The sequence below is a fragment of the Diorhabda carinulata genome, chromosome 6 (assembly GCF_026250575.1).
Source record: "Diorhabda carinulata isolate Delta chromosome 6, icDioCari1.1, whole genome shotgun sequence".
NCBI lineage: Eukaryota > Metazoa > Arthropoda > Insecta > Coleoptera > Chrysomelidae > Diorhabda > Diorhabda carinulata.
Window position 1 is genome coordinate 30,255,012 of NC_079465.1, and position 20,775 is coordinate 30,275,786.

Consider the following 20,775-nt stretch of genomic DNA (forward strand, 5'->3'; position numbering starts at 1 on the left):
ACACCTTCTTCACTTCTTTGTCGTTTTCAGTCCTTCATTTTTATTTTATGCGAACTTAAGATAGGAACAGGAAGTGTACATTTGACAGTTGGACTAAGAAGTCACCATATGGTCGAAACGCGTTAAGTCTCGTAAAAAATTACAAACATTGTTTTGAATATTCACGATATGAGTAAACATTGACACAACAATGAGAACAGATACGGACGAGATTTTTTTTTCTCTTTGTATACACAGAGATTGTATTCTACACGGAAGTTAGTTGTTCGGTACTATTTAAAAAATAATGAGTATTGCTAGTAGTTGCCTGTTGAATAGACGGATAGGATATTATTTGTAGATTTAGGTTTCAAATTAAATAAAGAAATATATTAAAAAAAAAATTGATCAAATTTGGCAAACATACGAGGTCTGCGCATTAAATAACGAGAGTTTGACAAACATACCAGGTCTGGCTATTAAATAACGAGAGTTTGGACAACATACGAGGTCTGGTTATTAAATAACGAGAATTTGGCAAACATACGAGGTCTGCGTATTAAATAACGAGAATTAGGCAAGCATACGAGGTCTGGCTATTAAATAACGAGAGTTTGGGCAAACATAAGAGGTCTGGTTATTAAATAAAGAGAATTTGACAAACATACGAGGTCTGGCTAATAAATAAATAGAATTTGGCAAATGTACGAGGTCTAGCTATTAAATAACGAGAATTTGACAAACATACGAGGTCCGGCTATTAAATAACAAGAATTAAGCAAACATACGAGGTCTGTCTATTAAATAACGAGAATGAGGCAAGCATACGAGGTCTGGATATTAAATAACGAGAATTTGGCAAACATACGAGGTCTGGATATTAAATAACGAGAATTTGGCAAACATACGAGGTCTGGCTATTAAATAACGAGAATTTGGCAAACATACGAGGTCTGGCTATTAAATAACGAGAGTTTGGACAACATACGAGGTCTGGTTATTAAATAACGAGAATTTGGCAAACATACGAGGTCTAGCTATTAAATAACGAGAGTTTGGGCAAACATACGAGGTCTGGTTATTAAATAAAGACAATTTGGCAAACATACGAGGTTTGGCTAATAAATAACGAGAATTTGGCAAACATACGAGGTCTGGCTATTAAATAACGAGAATTTGGGAAACATACGAGGTCTAGCTATTAAATAACGAGAGTTTGGACAAACATACGAGGTCTGGATATTAAATAACGAGAATTTGACAAACATACGAGGTCCGGCTATTAAATAACAAGAATTAAGCAAACATACGAGGTCTGGCTATTAAATAACGAGAATTAGGCAAACATATGAGGTCTGGATAAATAAATAACGAGAATTTGGGGAACATACGAGGTCTGGATATTAAATAACGAGAATTTGGCAAACATACGAGGTCTGGTTATTAAATAATGAGAATTTGGCAAACATATGAGGTCTGGATAAATAAATAACGAGAATTTGGGGAACATACGAGGTCTGGTTATTGAATAACGAGAATTTGGCAAACACCCCACCCCTCAAGGCGCGCAGTTTCGTTATTTAATAACCAGACCTTATATATACCTTAGAGGTAATTGTGCACACAGATAAATATTAAGTTACATAACTCTACATCTCAAGGTAAACTAACTAACAAGGTAAACTGACTTGACATACCTGTTTTAACACGTATTTTCTCACCAATAAACCTTCTCCCGCGAAAATTAATTCCAGCGAGAAAACCTTCTTGGCGGGGATCTTCACGCGTGGTTCATGCACGATGGAGGCCCTCCCCGCTCTCTAAATGATGTTAAAAATCATCTTAAGAACATTTTTTTCTAATATTTGTTTGTATAAATGCAAAATGCCCATTTCGAACAGTTATTGTAGTTTTTAGTGGTCTATTCTATCTCGAAAAAAAACTAGTAAAAAACGTTCTAGTACCTCCTGTAAGTATTTTCAATAAATAATTACGATTTATGATCATTTTTTTCAGAATGTTTCTTTATGGCGAATAATCTAAAACTCTACGTAACTCCTAAACTATAAATTTTATCGAGTTAAACAACGAGTAATTTCTAGTTGAAAAATCGATTGGAAAATTAATTTTACAATATACAGGTTGTCTCTGTAGAGTTACGACTTGTTATTACTCACCCAGACCTTGAAATTACGCAAAAAAAATCTCGTGGGTTTAATTTAAAGAAACAATTCGAGATGTCACCATAAATTTTTTTGTGTTTATAGTAATTTACGCTTTTAGGTATATAAGGCCGTAAAAACGTTTCATACTATTACTACCTTGTATAATCTTTGATTTTGATTGCGCTTACGTGCAAAGCAAAGAATATTGTTGAAGCTACTTGCAGTTAAAAACAAAAAAAGGAAATCAACCTTCCCTACAGGTATCAATATTCTTGATTGGAGTCACAGAAATTACTTAATACCCAGTTGTGTGTTGAGTTACACCTAGAATGTTTGGTGCTGAATCACAGACATTGAAATCACGATTGTTTCAAATGAAAGAGCTGAAGAAGTGAACTTTCAGCGGTTAACGGAGATTTACAAAATTGGGCGCTCGTTTTTTTTTCCAAATAACTAAACTGAATGTAATTGAGAAAAATATCACTTCGAGCGAAAATAAGTTACTGAATAAACATAAAAATGTAAATTGATAATATACGGGGTTATTTTGTTGAATTGTCAGTTTTTTGGGACGCGCGTGGGTTGATTTTCATTGACTATCTTGAAAAAGGGAAAAGGAAAAACTATTAAACAGCCGCGTTGGGCTAAGAAGAAAAAGTTGTTGACCAAAATTGATGATTTAAGGTTTGAATTGTTTACAAGTGATTGCACAAAATTCCCTACAAAAAAGTATTCCAGGTATTTGTTCCTAACCTCAAAATTTTCGTTTTAAAATGGGTTTATACACTCAAAAATATTTTGAATCGCGAATAATTCGAAAAATATAAGGAGTTCGAAAAAAACTGTCGTAACAAAAAATGTAGAGTACAAAATTCTCTACAGATTGATATACAAGTATTTTTTTCTAACCTCAAAATTTTCGCTGTAAAATGGGTTCATGTACTCAAAATTATTTTGAATCGCGAATATCTCGAAAACTATGACTAATTCGGAAAAAAGTGCCAGATCCAGAACTGTAGAGCATAAAAATCTTCATAACTTTGTTCCTAGACATTTTTTCCTAACCTCAAAATTTCCATTACAAAATGGGTTTGAACGCTCAAAAATATTTTGAATCGCGAATATCTCGAAAACTATGATTAATTCGAAAAAAAGTGCCAGAACCAAAACTGTAGAGCATAAAAATCTCCATAACTTTGCTTGTAGAAATTTTTTCCTAACCTCAAAATTTCCATTACGAAATGGGTTTGAACGCTCAAAAATATTTTGAATCGCGAATATCTCGAAAACTATGATTAATTCGAAAAAAAGTGCCAGAACCAAAACTGTAGAGCATAAAAATCTCCATAACTTTGCTTCTAGAAATTTTTTCCTAACCTCAAAATTTCCATTACGAAATGGGTTTGACGCTCAAAATGATTTTGAATCGCGAATATCTCGAAAACTATGAAGAATTTGAAAAAAAGTGCCAGATCCAAAACTGTAGAGCATAAAAATCTGCATAACTTTGCTTCTAGACATTTTTTCCTAACCTCAAAATTTCCATTACGAAATGGGTTTGAACGCTCAAATATATTTTGAATCGCGAATATCTCGAAAACTATGACTAATTCGAAAAAAAGTGCCAGAACCAAAACTGTAGAGCATAAAAATCTCCATAACTTTGTTCCGAGACATTTCTTCCTAACCTCAAAATTTCCATTACAAAATGGGTTTGAACGCTCAAAAATATTTTGAATCGCGAGTATCTCGAAAACTATGAAGAATTCGAAAAAAAGTGCCAGAACCAAAACTGTAGAGCATAAAAATCTCCATAACTTTGTTCCTAGACATTTTTTCCTAACCTCAAAATTTCCATTACAAAAAGGGTTTGAACGCTCAAAAATATTTTGAATCGCGAATATCTCGAAAACTATGAAGAATTCGAAAAAAGTGCCAGGACCAAAACTGTAGAGCATAAAAATCTCCATAACTTTGTTCCTAGACATTTTTTCCTAACCTCAAAATTTCCATTACAAAAAGGGTTTGAACGCTCAAAAATATTTTGAATCGCGAATATCTCGAAAACTATGACTAATTCGAAAAAAAGTGCCAGATCCAAAACTGTAGAGCATAAAAATCTCTATAAATTTGTTCGTAGACATTTTTTCCTAACCTCAAATTTTGAATATTGAAATAATAATCAACCAAGAACGATCGCGTTTTTTAAAATTTATTTCATTTGAAACCAAGAAATAGTTCATGAAAATATTGATAATAACACGAACGACAATTTTCTCGTTGGATTTGCTTGCTTATATCTCAATATATCCATTGAAATTTCAAGTGCTTATGTCTCCAATAAACCTCTTCATTTCACAAGATTTTTGAAAATTTCCAAAGTCGAAAATTATGCCAGTAGAAAATAGAGATCTTAACCATCATGATGCATTTCGATTTTTCAAAATCGAAGTATTTTCCCAAAAGTTAGAGCAGTTTCCATGTGCACCTGGAACGTAAATTGCCGGGAATTCTCGACGTATAGGCGTTTTACTCAAAAATAGAGGCTTCAACCAAAAAATGACTAGAATCCTTTTTTCTATAAAATTTTATGCTCTACATTTTTTGTTTGAACAATTTTTCCGAATTCCCCTTAGTTTTCGAGTTATCCGCGTTTCAAAGAGAATCTCTGAAATCGATTTAATTCCGGGTTTGATCCCAATTTACCTGCACTATAAATTCGAAATCAAGAACAACTAAGCTACTGCCGATTAGCATAAGACAAATAAAGTGATGTAAACGTGTGAAACAAATAAAAGCAATATATATATATATAGAATTTACAATAATAACTTTATCTCGAATGCAAATACGCTCGTTGTTTGGAAAAATCGAAATGCCCATACCATTTCGAATCACGTCGGAGTATCTTATACACCGAAAAGAATTGAGACAGAAAGCGATTATCACACATACATACCGAGTTGAAATTATGTGAGAAAAGGGCACGAAACTAAGAGATTAAACGTAAGTTGGAAGTGGATTGATGGTAAGTGAGTGAAGGAAGCGGTTAAAGTAAAAGTAATATTTGCATATCGGAATTCAATACTATCTTTTCTTGAAATTTATGAAGTTCGCGTTGTTTATTATTACTTAATATAAACACAAGAGTTTCACGCACCCAGCTGTCGGCCAACGAGAATCAGACTCTTTCAAATATTAAATTCCTTCGAGGAATTAAGAAATTTTCGAACATCTGTACAGTTTCTCGATATAATATCGGTTCGTTTGAGAACTGCAGAGCAATTTCTTACGATTCATCCTCTATAATATACATTAGTTAGTCAATTTTTTGCCTAAATGGATCCCGACATACCATAAACAACTATTTGTCTACTTCTTTGTGTAATGGAAGGTTTATTGTCTTTCCAGATCATCCCAGATGGCCAAACTATCATTCCCGAGGTATATGCTGAACATCTGATCCGATTGTTTGAGATTTTGCCTTCATACACTGCTCAATCAACCCCATAATTAACTATTTACCGTTTTATGCAAACTCTGTCTTATTCTTTGTCTAATGGAAGGTTTATTGTCCTTCCAGATCATTCCAGATGGTCAAACTATCATTTCCGATGTATATACTGAACATCTGATCCGATTGTCTGAGATTTTGCCTTCATACACTGCTCAATCAACCCCATAAACAACTATTTACCGTTTTATGCAAACGATGTCTTATTCTTTGTCTAATGGAAGGTTTATTGTCTTTCCAGATCATTCCAGATGGTCAAACTATCATTTCCGAGGTATATACTGAACATCTGATCCGATTGTTTGAGATTTTGCCTTCATACACTGCTCAATCAACCCCATAAACAACTATTTACCGTTTTATGCAAACGATGTCTTATTCTTTGTCTAATGGAAGGTTTATTGTCCTTCCAGATCATTCCAGATGGTCAAACTATCATTTCCGATGTATATACTGAACATCTGATCCGATTGTCTGAGATTTTGCCTTCATACACTGCTCAATCAACCCCATAAACAACTATTTACCGTTTTATGCAAACGATGTCTTATTCTTTGTCTAATGGAAGGTTTATTGTCCTTCCAGATCATTCCAGATGGTCAAACTATCATTTCCGAGGTATATACTGAACATCTGATCCGATTGTTTGAGATTTTGCCTTCATACACTGCTCAATCAACCCCATAAACAACTATTTACCGTTTTATGCAAACGATGTCTTATTCTTTGTCTAATGGAAGGTTTATTGTCCTTCCAGATCATCCCAGATGGTCAAACTATCATTTCCGATGTATATACTGAACATCTGATCCGATTGTTTGAGATTTTGCCTTCATACACTGCTCAATCAACCCCATAAACAACTATTTACCGTTTTATGCAAACGATGTCTTATTCTTTGTCTAATGGAAGGTTTATTGTCCTTCCAGATCATCCCAGATGGTCAAACTATCATTTCCTAGGTATATAGTGAACATCTGATCCGATTGTTTGAGATTTTGCCTTCATACACTGCTCAATCAACCCCATAAACAACTATTTACCGTTTTATGCAAACTCTGTCTTCTTTTTTGTCTAATGGAAGGTTTATTGTCCTTCCAGATCATCCCAGATGGTCAAACTATCATTTCCGATGTATATACTGAACATCTGATCCGATTGTCTGAGATTTTGCCTTCATACACTGCTCAATCAACCCCATAAACAACTATCTACCTTTTTATGCAAACTCTGTCTTCTTCTTTGTCTAATGGAAGGTTTATTGTCCTTCCAGATCATCCCAGATGGTCAAACTATCATTTCCGATGTATATACTGAACATCTGATCCGATTGTCTGAGATTTTGCCTTCATACACTGCTCAATCAACCCCATAAACAACTATTTACCGTTTTATGCAAACGATGTCTTATTCTTTGTCTAATGGAAGGTTTATTGTCCTTCCAGATCATTCCAGATGGTCAAACTATCATTTCCGAGGTATATACTGAACATCTGATCCGATTGTTTGAGATTTTGCCTTCATACACTGCTCAATCAACCCCATAAACAACTATTTACCGTTTTATGCAAACGATGTCTTATTCTTTGTCTAATGGAAGGTTTATTGTCCTTCCAGATCATTCCAGATGGTCAAACTATCATTTCCGAGGTATATACTGAACATCTGATCCGATTGTCTGAGATTTTGCCTTCATACACTGCTCAATCAACCCCATAAACAACTATTTACCGTTTTATGCAAACTCTGTCTTCTTTTTTGTCTAATGGAAGGTTTATTGTCCTTCCAGATCATCCCAGATGGTCAAACTATCATTTCCGAGGTATATAGTGAACATCTGATCCGATTGTTTGAGATTTTGCCCTTAACACTGCTCAATTCGTCTCAATCTGTATTTCACCCTTCGCGTTCCTGAAATATTCCCTCCAATAATCGCATTTTCATGTAGCGTCCTTATTTCAGCTACTATTCCATATATTTACACTCCATTTCAGATACTGATCTAAGTGGAGCTTCCTTTCAACTCCCAACATCATGCCCAACGATGTATTCCTCGATCACGTGCTATCTTTGCATCAGTGACGCCGAGGACATATCCGGAATCATCTTCGTAACGTTTTGGTATTACTAACATTGAAGACTGATAGTTTTCTTCTGGAAAGCATCTTCAATACATACAAAAACCTCTTCCGATACATAGAAAACATTTTCCTGGAGACGATACTGATAAATCGTAACTTTTGGTGGAATAGCATGAATTTTATTTCGTATTTATGTGAAATTCCACCGAAAGCTGAAAATTTTCATACACCAACTAGATATTGCTATTTTTTTTTGTTATTTATCAAAACTGGAAGTTGTTTTAGTATTTCCAATGATTCATACAACGAAATATTCCGTTATCAAACATGACCATGGATACCGAGATAATTTATAACGTTATCCAACGAACCCCACCTGTATATTATTGATAATAAACTTATCTCTCCGTTTTATCAGCTGAAAATGTTTGTATATTTAAAATATCATTCATATTGTTAACTACGAATTATGTATCGAGTGTGTTTGTCATTTTTTTGGGGCAAAAATGGCAAACGTTTCGAATATAGCTAAAATTTCAGTCGAAAAACATGATAGTAAAGAACAAATTTTATATGATTTAGATAAAAATAAATCGTTATGTGACATTGTCAAAGATATATGTAAAACATGCGGTTTGGTAAGTAAAATTCTTTATCTATTAATTAGTTATATTTCGAAATTTCGAAATTTCTTAAAAAAAAATGAAAAAACGACGATCCGGCACCAGCGCAATTAACGATTTCAAAGCAACCACCATTACACACGAGGATGGTGTCCAAAAGTATCTGGCACAATAAAAAAAAACACAAAAAATATATTTTTTAACGTAATTTTCTTTTCCCAGCATCCGCTTGTCTAATTCTTAAGCACGTTTCTTCAAATTTAGAAAAATCACTTCGAAACACAACCTTTATCTACCTACTCCACGTTCAGAATTAGTTGAAGGCTCAATACTTTACAATTAAAAAAAAGTGCACAATCATTTGCCAATTGGAATCGAATCTTTTGAATGATTCACTGATACGAACCTATTTTTATCCTATTTCAGCAGTTTACGGCTTAAAATTAATCGAAACTAACGTGAACGATCGTAAGGAATTAAATTTTAATGTTGTTTATCTATACTTTTAAATGATTCACTGATACGATTGTATTTTTAGCCGATTTCAGCAGTTTACGGCTTAAAATTGATACAAACTAACGTGAACGATCTCAAGGAATTAAATTTTATTGTTGTTTATCTATACTTTTCAATGATTCACTGATACGATTGTATTTTTAGCCGATTTCAGCAGTTTACGGCTTAAAATTGATACAAACTAACGTGAACGATCTCAAGGATTTAAATTTTATTGTTGTTTATCTATACTTTTGAATGATTCACTGATACGATTGTATTTTTAGCCGATTTCAGCAGTTTACGGCTTAAAATTGATACAAACTAACGTGAACGATCTCAAGGAATCAAATTTTAATGTTGTTTATCTATACTTTTAAATGATTCACTGATACGATTGTATTTTTAGTCGATTTCAGCAGTTTACGGCTTAAAATTGATACAAACTAACGTGAACGATCTCAAGGATTTAAATTTTATTGTTGTTTATCTATACTTTTGAATGATTCACTGATACTATTGTGTTTTTAGCCGATTTCAGCAGTTTACGGCTTAAAATTGATACAAACTAACGTGAACGATCTCAAGGAATCAAATTTTAATGTTGTTTATCTATACTTTTAAATGATTCACTGATACGATTGTATTTTTAGTCGATTTCAGCAGTTTACGGCTTAAAATTGATACAAACTAACGTGAACGATCTCAAGGAATTAAATTTTATTGTTGTTTATCTATACTTTTCAATGATTCACTGATACTATTGTGTTTTTAGCTGATTTCAGTAGTTTACGGGTTAAAACTAATCGAAACTAACGTGAACGATCTCAAGGAATTAGATTTTAATGTTGTTTATCTATACTTTTGAATGATTCACTGATACTATTGTGTTTTTAGCCGATTTCAGCAGTTTACGACTTAAAATTGATACAAACTAACGTGAACGATCTCAAGGAATCAAATTTTAATGTTGTTTATCTATACTTTTGAATGATTCACTGATACAATTGTATTTTTAGCCGATTTCAGCAGTTTACGGCTTAAAATTGATACAAACTAACGTGAACGATCTCAAGGATTTAAATTTTATTGTTGTTTATCTATACTTTTGAATGATTCACTGATACGATTGTATTTTTAGCCGATTTCAGCAGTTTACGGCTTAAAATTGATACAAACTAACGTGAACGATCTCAAGGAATCAAATTTTAATGTTGTTTATCTATACTTTTAAATGATTCACTGATACGATTGTATTTTTAGTCGATTTCAGCAGTTTACGGCTTAAAATTGATACAAACTAACGTGAACGATCTCAAGGATTTAAATTTTATTGTTGTTTATCTATACTTTTGAATGATTCACTGATACTATTGTGTTTTTAGCCGATTTCAGCAGTTTACGGCTTAAAATTGATACAAACTAACGTGAACGATCTCAAGGAATCAAATTTTAATGTTGTTTATCTATACTTTTAAATGATTCACTGATACGATTGTATTTTTAGTCGATTTCAGCAGTTTACGGCTTAAAATTGATACAAACTAACGTGAACGATCTCAAGGAATTAAATTTTATTGTTGTTTATCTATACTTTTCAATGATTCACTGATACTATTGTGTTTTTAGCTGATTTCAGTAGTTTACGGGTTAAAACTAATCGAAACTAACGTGAACGATCTCAAGGAATTAGATTTTAATGTTGTTTATCTATACTTTTGAATGATTCACTGATACTATTGTGTTTTTAGCCGATTTCAGCAGTTTACGGCTTAAAATTGATACAAACTAACGTGAACGATCTCAAGGAATCAAATTTTAATGTTGTTTATCTATACTTTTGAATGATTCACTGATACAATTGTATTTTTAGCCGATTTCAGCAGTTTACGGCTTAAAATTGATACAAACTAACGTGAACGATCTCAAGGAATCAAATTTTAATGTTGTTTATCTATACTTTTGAATGATTCACTGATACAATTGTATTTTTAGCCGATTTCAGCAGTTTACGGCTTAAAATTGATACAAACTAACGTGAACGATCTCAAGGAATTAAATTTTATTGTTGTTTATCTATACTTTTCAATGATTCACTGATACTATTGTGTTTTTAGCTGATTTCAGTAGTTTACGGGTTAAAATTAATCGAAACTAACGTGAACGATCTCAAGGAATTAGATTTTAATGTTGTTTATCTATACTTTTGAATGATTCACTGATACAATTGTATTTTTAGCCGATTTCAGCAGTTTACGGCTTAAAATTGATACAAACTAACGTGAACGATCTCAAGGAATCAAATTTTAATGTTGTTTATCTATACTTTTGAATGATTCACTGATACAATTGTATTTTTAGCCGATTTCAGCAGTTTACGGCTTAAAATTGATACAAACTAACGTGAACGATCTCAAGGAATTAAATTTTATTGTTGTTTATCTATACTTTTCAATGATTCACTGATACTATTGTGTTTTTAGCTGATTTCAGTAGTTTACGGGTTAAAATTAATCGAAACTAACGTGAACGATCTCAAGGAATCAAATTTTAATGTTGTTTATCTATACTTTTGAATTATTCACTGTTACTATTGTGTTTTTAGCCGATTTCAGCAGTTTACGGCTTAAAATTGATACAAACTAACGTGAACGATCTCAAGGAATTAAATTTTATTGTTGTTTATCTATACTTTTCAATGATTCACTGATACTATTGTGTTTTTAGCCGATTTCAGCAGTTTACGGCTTAAAATTGATACAAACTAACGTGAACGATCTCAAGGAATTAAATTTTATTGTTGTTTATCTATACTTTTCAATGATTCACTGATACTATTGTGTTTTTAGCTGATTTCAGTAGTTTACGGGTTAAAACTAATCGAAACTAACGTGAACGATCTCAAGGAATTAGATTTTAATGTTGTTTATCTATACTTTTGAATGATTCACTGATACTATTGTGTTTTTAGCCGATTTCAGCAGTTTACGGCTTAAAATTGATACAAACTAACGTGAACGATCTCAAGGAATCAAATTTTAATGTTGTTTATCTATACTTTTGAATGATTCACTGATACAATTGTATTTTTAGCCGATTTCAGCAGTTTACGGCTTAAAATTGATACAAACTAACGTGAACGATCTCAAGGAATTAAATTTTATTGTTGTTTATCTATACTTTTGAATGATTCACTGATACAATTGTATTTTTAGCCGATTTCAGCAGTTTACGGCTTAAAATTGATACAAACTAACGTGAACGATCTCAAGGATTTAAATTTTATTGTTGTTTATCTATACTTTTGAATGATTCACTGATACGATTGTATTTTTAGCCGATTTCAGCAGTTTACGGCTTAAAATTGATACAAACTAACGTGAACGATCTCAAGGAATCAAATTTTAATGTTGTTTATCTATACTTTTAAATGATTCACTGATACGATTGTATTTTTAGTCGATTTCAGCAGTTTACGGCTTAAAATTGATACAAACTAACGTGAACGATCTCAAGGATTTAAATTTTATTGTTGTTTATCTATACTTTTGAATGATTCACTGATACTATTGTGTTTTTAGCCGATTTCAGCAGTTTACGGCTTAAAATTGATACAAACTAACGTGAACGATCTCAAGGAATCAAATTTTAATGTTGTTTATCTATACTTTTAAATGATTCACTGATACGATTGTATTTTTAGTCGATTTCAGCAGTTTACGGCTTAAAATTGATACAAACTAACGTGAACGATCTCAAGGAATTAAATTTTATTGTTGTTTATCTATACTTTTCAATGATTCACTGATACTATTGTGTTTTTAGCTGATTTCAGTAGTTTACGGGTTAAAACTAATCGAAACTAACGTGAACGATCTCAAGGAATTAGATTTTAATGTTGTTTATCTATACTTTTGAATGATTCACTGATACTATTGTGTTTTTAGCCGATTTCAGCAGTTTACGGCTTAAAATTGATACAAACTAACGTGAACGATCTCAAGGAATCAAATTTTAATGTTGTTTATCTATACTTTTGAATGATTCACTGATACAATTGTATTTTTAGCCGATTTCAGCAGTTTACGGCTTAAAATTGATACAAACTAACGTGAACGATCTCAAGGAATTAAATTTTATTGTTGTTTATCTATACTTTTCAATGATTCACTGATACTATTGTGTTTTTAGCTGATTTCAGTAGTTTACGGGTTAAAATTAATCGAAACTAACGTGAACGATCTCAAGGAATTAGATTTTAATGTTGTTTATCTATACTTTTGAATTATTCACTGATACAATTGTGTTTTTAGCCGATTTCAGCAGTTTACGGCTTAAAATTGATACAAACTAACGTGAACGATCCAACTATAGATACGTATCTATCTGAAAAAACCTATAAAAACATCAAACACAACGATTGTATAAAAATTGTCTTTTCGATAGACTATTTACTCAAAAATCGCATTATCCCCCATATAAACGACCAACCCCCGAGTCTAGAACGTGCCATATGTTACGAGGATTTGATGAAACTTGCCCACGATCCCGTCTTCATAGAAGAATTAGGTAAATATGTTTATCCAGTGGTTGCTTTGAGATTAACTAACGGAAATTCTTAGTGGATAACGAAAATCATTCGATATTGATCAAAACTTACGTCGAAGAAGAACATTTAGAGGAAAAAGAATTGCTCGCCTTGCTTATTACGATATGTCATCTATTTTTAAAAGGATATTATAAAGATATACCGGAAGAGTTATTGGAAAAAACCATAAATATCGTGAGGAATGGTTCTAACGATCTCGTATCCGATCACATACAGTACGCTTTAGCTATTTTACATAAAATTCTGATGATAAAAGATCCGGAATTTATCGCGTGGAAAGAAAGGGTGAGTCAAATAATCTTATTCGAAAAAGAAAACATTAATTTTCATTTATTATTATCAAGTTTAACCGAATTTCTTTAAAAAAAACCATTCACATCAATAAATTTATTGATTTTCAATTCTTTATACTACAAAGTAGTAGGCAACTCTATATACTTTAACGTGAATTGTGTGTTGCATACATTTCGGCAATATTTACTTCATATTTGGAATCATTGGCGAGTTTTTCATTTTTTAATTTTCAATTTCAGGTATATTCATCCAAAAGTGATTCATTATTGTTGTGTTGTGAATTGTTCATCGAGTAATGAACGATATTGTTTATTATTTAGCCGATTTCTTGTCGTTTTAACCATCAGTAGACCAGACATTGCATAGGGGTTGGATTGTATGTAATAAACAAAGTGAAAATTGGAGACGCCCTTTATATTCGATCTATTTTTTCAAATAACAATACGAAAAACACGAATATCAAAATTGGAACGGAAATTTGCACGTTAAAAATATTTTGTACGTCACTCAAGCAAAATGACCGACTTGTCAATGTCACGTAAACTAAAATGACGTATGACATCGTAAACATAAACTATAAAAGCGAAGGAAAATTTCTAGCAAAATGTATGATACAAATTGAGTAATAAAATTCGGTATGCGAGGGCTGTAAGTTAAGTTTTGAGTTAGACATGCGTTTAAACCAATTAACGAAGCGTTTTTCTTTAAATTCCGTTTGAGTGTGTGTGATTTGGTGTAGAAAAACGTAATTTTTTTAATCTGCGGGTTTAAGAATAAATCAATGGGGTACTGTACACCGGATGACTCATCAATTCGATGTTTTGATTGTTCAAAATTGTTTTTGTTTGAACCTATGTGTGAGAACTCGTATTGTCAACCGATATTATTTTTGAGACGCCTTCTATATTCACTTCGATCTATTTTTTTTTTTGAAATAATAACAAATAACAATACGAAAAACACGAATATCAAGATTGGAACGGAAATTGACGTATGACATGGCAAACTTAACCCATAAAGGCGAAGGAAAATTTCTAGCAAAATGTATGATACAAATTGATTGATAAAATTCGGTATACGAGGGATGTCGTAGTGGAGAATGATTCGTCAATAAATCCTGTCCGGTCAAACATCAAACTTGGTAATGACAGATTTGACGTATTCCTCTCGGTGTTGCCATATTTCAAAATTTAAGTATCTTGTAGTGTTTATCGTTATCATTATCTTTTAGATAATAAAAGATATACCAATAACGTGTCTTATTCCTTACATACGCCTAACTGATTGCAAAAACAAATTGCAATACGGCGTCTTGTTATTAATAAACACGATCATAAGGCTGTGTAAGGGCGATCAAAAGAAACAATTAATAAAAGAAATGAATTTAAATCAGAATAGGGAGGATATTTATAAATATATCATAGCGCCTGGGGGTTTAGATAAATCAATGGAACACGAATTGTACGTCATTCAGACGTACATATTAAGGTAAATTTCTTTTTTTTTAATTTTGAATTTAATATGAAGGTTTTTTATTGGATTTTTTCAAGTTTATATGAAGAAGCTTTAAAAAGTGAGGTTAGTTTGAATGACAGTAGCGTTTTTAATAAAGACGAATTCGAATTACCTGTAGACGATGTTCGTCGTCTTACAGTATTACTGGACTTCGACGAAGTACGACAAACATCCCTTAGTAATTCTTTGGAGAATTTACTCACTTTCCAAAAAGCAGAAAGGTAATTTTTTTTTATAATTTCCTTTTTTTTATAAAAAATTTCGATTTTTTTTTCAAAGATTCTCTTTGGCGTCTATAGTGAGCGATAAAAGTCAGGATTCTATGAAATCGTCGACGATTTGTACGCCGAAATTAAGACAATCCAGTTTTAGTTTCGATTACGAAAATTTCACAATTAATTATTTAACTTTGGAGGCTTTACGTGAGTTATTTCGAAAAATTTGCGATTTATGGTTTAAATATTGAAAAAATCATCTTCAGGTCACTATAAAAATAATCATAAAAAAAATTTTTGTCAATCTCAAATCGAAGAAAGGGTGTACGAACCGGGGATTTTCGTCACTAGCGAAAAGTAAGTACGAGTTTTTACTTAAGATATACTTTAAACACCCTGTATTAACCTCACTTTGTCAAATATTTCTATTACAAAAGTCACTTTACCGAATTTTTCAAAAAAAATCGTTGTCTATCGACAATATTGAGAACGAATAGTTTCGAGGGGGTGCATTATGCGTAATTGTGTAGAACTGGTTGCCTACTTATATAATTTTACTCAATTTTCGAGTATTTTTAGGGGTTAAAGTTGTTAGATAATAATTTAGATCTCCCTAATTAGAAAACTATTCTACAAATCGATGTAGTTGTTGAATATACGGGGTAGTCAAACATACTTTGAAGATTAGTGGGTACTAGTTGAAGTACTACTCCATAACTTCAATTTTTTCATCTTAAAAACAGTGAATTTTGAGTATATTAACAATTTTTTGAACGGATAGTTTCGAGGGGGTCTTAATAAGTATGATTGGTTGCCTATTTATATAATTTTATCACATTTTTGAGTATTTTTGGGGGGTGAAGTTGTTAGATAATAATTTAGATCTTCCTAATTAGAAAACTATTCTACAAATCGATGTAGTTGTTGAATATACGGGGTAGTCAAACATACTTTGAAGATTAGTGGGTACTAGTTGAAGTACTACTCCATAACTTCAATTTTTTCATCTTAAAACCAGTGAATTTTGAGTATATTAACAATTTTTTGAACGGATAGTTTCGAGGGGGTCTTAATAAGTATGATTGGTTGCCTATTTATATAATTTTATCACATTTTTGAGTATTTTTGGGGGGTGAAGTTGTTAGATAATAATTTAGATCTTCCTAATTAGAAAACTATTCTACAAATCGATGTAGTTGTTGAATATACGGGGTAGTCAAACATACTTTGAAGATTAGTGGGTACTAGTTGAAGTACTACTCCATAACTTCAATTTTTTCATCTTAAAAACAGTGAATTTTGAGTATATTAACAATTTTTTGAACGGATAGTTTCGAGGGGGTCGAATATGCGTAATTGAGTAGAATTGGTTGCCTATTTATATAATTTTATTACATTTTCGAGTATTTTTGGGGGGTAAAGTTGTTAGATAATAATTTAGATCTTCCTGATTGGAAAATTATTCTACAAATCGACGTAGTTGTTGAATATACGGGGTAGTCAAACATACTTTGAAGATAAGTGGGTACTAGTTGTCTTACTACTCCAAAACTTTAATTTTTTCATCTTAAAAACAGTGAATTATGAGTGTATTAACAATTTTTTGAACGGATAGTTTCGAGGGGGTCGTAATAAGTATGATTGGTTGCCTATTTATATAATTTTACTAAATTTTCGAGTATTTTTGGGGGGTGAAGTTGTTAGATAATAATTTAGATCTTCCTAATTAGAAAATTATTCTACAAATCGATATAGTTGTTGAATATACGGGGTGGTCAAATATACTTTGGAGATTAGGGGTCTGTAATTGTCTTACTACTCCAAAACTTTGATTTTTTCATCTTAAAACCAGTGAATTTTGAGTGTATTAACAATTTTTTGAACGGATAGTTTCGAGGGGGTCGTAATAAGTATGATTGGTTGCTAATTTACAAATTTTCGGTATATTTTTTATTGTTTTAAGGGTGGTGAAGTTGTTGGCTCATCTTTTAGACATCGGTTTAGATCCTCCCGATTCGAAAAGCTTGTTTTATCAACCGATTGTGTTCAATACGTCACCGAAAAATCCGTTTTTCTTCGAATTATTCTCAAGATCGATGTGGTTGTTATCGAGAACTAGAAGGGAAATGAAAGTATCGACAATCGAAGACTATCCTAAAGTGAGTGGCGATTTTTTTTTTTTTTTTCGTAACCCGACCGGAAATTGTACGTTTTCGTATTTCAGTTGATGAGAGCGCTCAAAAAACAAATCAAAATGGTTCTCGATAAACGTCCTTTGAATTTCAAGAATTTAACCAACTATATGACGGAGTTGAATTACGGCGAGGTGTTGAAACAATGGCAGGTCAGAGACACGGACAAGTGCGTTTATTTTGAAAAAAAAAATGAAATTTCGTATATTTTAGAAAGAAAAAGATACGGAGCTGTCGAATTTGTTGAAAAACCATCCCTGTATAAGGCAAATTAAAGATAATTATATGAAAAACAACGAACCCTATTTGCACCAAAATAGATTGAACGTTTTAAAAACCGGAGATTATTTCCCGAAAGTTTTGGACAAGGTAACGTATGTTCTAGCAATTTTTGATGAAACACTTTTTTTTCTTCGAAATTAATTATCAATTTACTAGTAGTTTCCAAATATTGTTGATGAAACTCGGAAAATAATTGCATTAATCGTATAGTTATTGATGAAACACTTGGTTCGAGCGGTGTATTAATTAATGAAACACCCATATATCTGAAATTATTGATGAAACTTCGTTGAACAAGAGACAGGAATTTGATCATTCTTGACGAAATACTTCGTTTGCACCGTCTAATTAATTATGAAACACTCATTTTTTTAAAACTGTTAACATCAACGACTAAAACCACGGAGAATATCGATTTATCGTCACTGATGTAGTTTTCATTTATTAAATAATTATCAATGAAACACTCGGTTACCTAAAATTTTTGATGAAACTTCGTTATAAACAAGAGATAGCTGAATTTTTTGAAAATAATTACTAGTATTTAATCATTTTTGATGAAACACTCTCTTTGCTTCGGAATTAATTATCAAATCCTTAGTAGTTTTCAAATATTGTTAATGAAACTCGGAAAATAATAAAATCATATAATTTATATATAAATATGTTCATTATTGATTTATTTGATGAAACATCGTTCACTAGTGATTTTCTTCCGATCAAACACCGTTCACTTGTGATTTTTTTCAATGGAACATCGTTGACTAGTGATTTCTTTAATGAAACTTTGTTCATTATTGATTTAATTGATGAAACATCGTTCAATATTGATTTATTTAATGAAATATCGTTCACTAGTGATTTTCTTCCGATCAAACACCGTTCACTAGTGATTTTTTTCAATGGAACATCGTTGACTAGTGATTTCTTTAATGAAACTTTGTTCATTATTGATTTATTTGATGAAACATCGTTCAATATTGATTTATTTGATGAAACATCGTTCAATATTGATTTATTTAATGAAATACCGTTAACTAGTGATTTTCTTCCGATCAAACAACGTTCACTAGTGATTTTTTTCAATGGAACATCGTTGACTAGTGATTTCTTTAATGAAACTTTGTTCAATATTGATTTAATTGATGAAACATCGTTCAATATTGATTTATTTAATGAAATATCGTTCACTAGTGATTTTCTTCCGATCAAACACCGTTCACTAGTGATTTTTTTCAATGGAACATCGTTGACTAGTGATTTCTTTAATGAAACTTTGTTCATTATTGATTTATTTGATGAAACATCGTTCAATATTGATTTATTTGATGAAACATCGTTCAATATTGATTTATTTAATGAAATACCGTTAACTAGTGATTTTCTTCCGATCAAACAACGTTCACTAGTGATTTTTTTCAATGGAACATCGTTGACTAGTGATTTCTTTAATGAAACTTTGTTCAATATTGATTTAATTGATGAAACATCGTTCAATATTGATTTAATTGATGAAACATCGTTCAATATTGATTTATTCAATGAAATATCGTTCACTAGTGGTTTTCTTCCGATAAAACACCGTTCACTAGTGATTTTTTTCAATGGAACATCGTTCACTAGTGATTTTTTCAATGGAACATCGTTGACTAGTGATTTCTTTAATGAAACTTTGTTCATTATTGATTTATTTGATGAAACATCGTTCAATATTGAATTATTTAATGTAACATCGTTCACTAGTGATTTTCTTCCAATGGAACATCGTTGACTAGTGATTTATTCAATGGAGCTTTGTTCACTACCGATTAAATTTGTTCACTACCAGTTTGTGTAATGAAATATCTTTCACTAGTGATTTTAGTGATTTCTTTAATGAAACTTTTATCACTACCTATTTGTTTAATGACACATCGTTAATTAGTGATTCATTTAACGAAACATCTTTAACTAGTGATGTGTTAAATGAAACATTGTTAACTAGCGATTCCTTCAATGGAATATCAATACTTAAACTGCATCATATTTCAGCGTTGAATTGTCCAGTTTTATTTTTAGAAAACGTCAGGACTGATGTTCGTCCAATTGAACAGAAACGAAAGAGAATTACAAATATACGATGTGACCGATAAAAAAACCAACGAAATGGAACTGAAAGAAATTATAAAAACTGCAGATATCACGCATATCGCTGTCGGTTTGAATTGCAAACACGCCAATTTGTAAGTTCCATTTCGCTTCTTCTTTTCTTCTTCTTCTTCTCGGGTGTTATTAAATATATATGGCGTTTCAATTATAGGTGTAAATCTTCTGCGTTGGCTTTTTCAATTATAATAAATTATTCTGAACACCAGGTTAATTTTATCGCCGAAAATGAGAATATGGCCGCCAGATGGACCGACGGATTTAATATATTAACGGGTAACTCGCGCAGGAGCGATCAGTACAATAAGGAATTGGAAATTTTAACGGAAATGGATCTTAAATTGCAACTTATCGAATTACAACACGTTTCGATACCGAAAAATCCACCGCCAGTGCCAGATGTACCGAAACCGTTGCTTCCTCCGAAACCGACGTCGATCAACTCTAGAAACAAAACTGCAACAAGACCAGCACCGGATATACCCAAATAATTTGATTGTTTATTGTGAAATAGTTATTTGTGTTTATAAATAATATTTCTTTTGTAGAAAAAAGTTTTATTTTTACGTTTCAAACCTTCAACCGACAAACTGCGTCTCAAATAACCTAAAATTCATTGAACAGTAGATAATAAAGAAGACGAAAGATTTACTACTCTGTTATCTG

At 31.8% G+C, this 20,775-nt stretch overlaps 1 protein-coding gene across 1 annotated transcript; it reads left to right on the plus strand.

Annotated features, from left to right (window-relative positions):
• Positions 1-8,169: 8,169 nt before the first annotated feature.
• On the plus strand, positions 8,170-20,759 carry LOC130895321 (engulfment and cell motility protein 1-like). Its single transcript, XM_057802547.1, has 12 exons — positions 8,170-8,377; positions 13,171-13,426; positions 13,480-13,751; positions 14,992-15,248; positions 15,311-15,496; positions 15,555-15,697; positions 15,757-15,847; positions 17,454-17,649; positions 17,715-17,834; positions 17,896-18,051; positions 20,023-20,186; positions 20,264-20,759. The coding sequence occupies exons 1-12, from the start codon at positions 8,246-8,248 to the stop codon at positions 20,598-20,600; spliced, it is 2,310 nt and encodes a 769-aa protein (XP_057658530.1). The 5' UTR covers positions 8,170-8,245; the 3' UTR covers positions 20,601-20,759.
• The last annotated feature ends 16 nt before the right edge of the window (positions 20,760-20,775 follow it).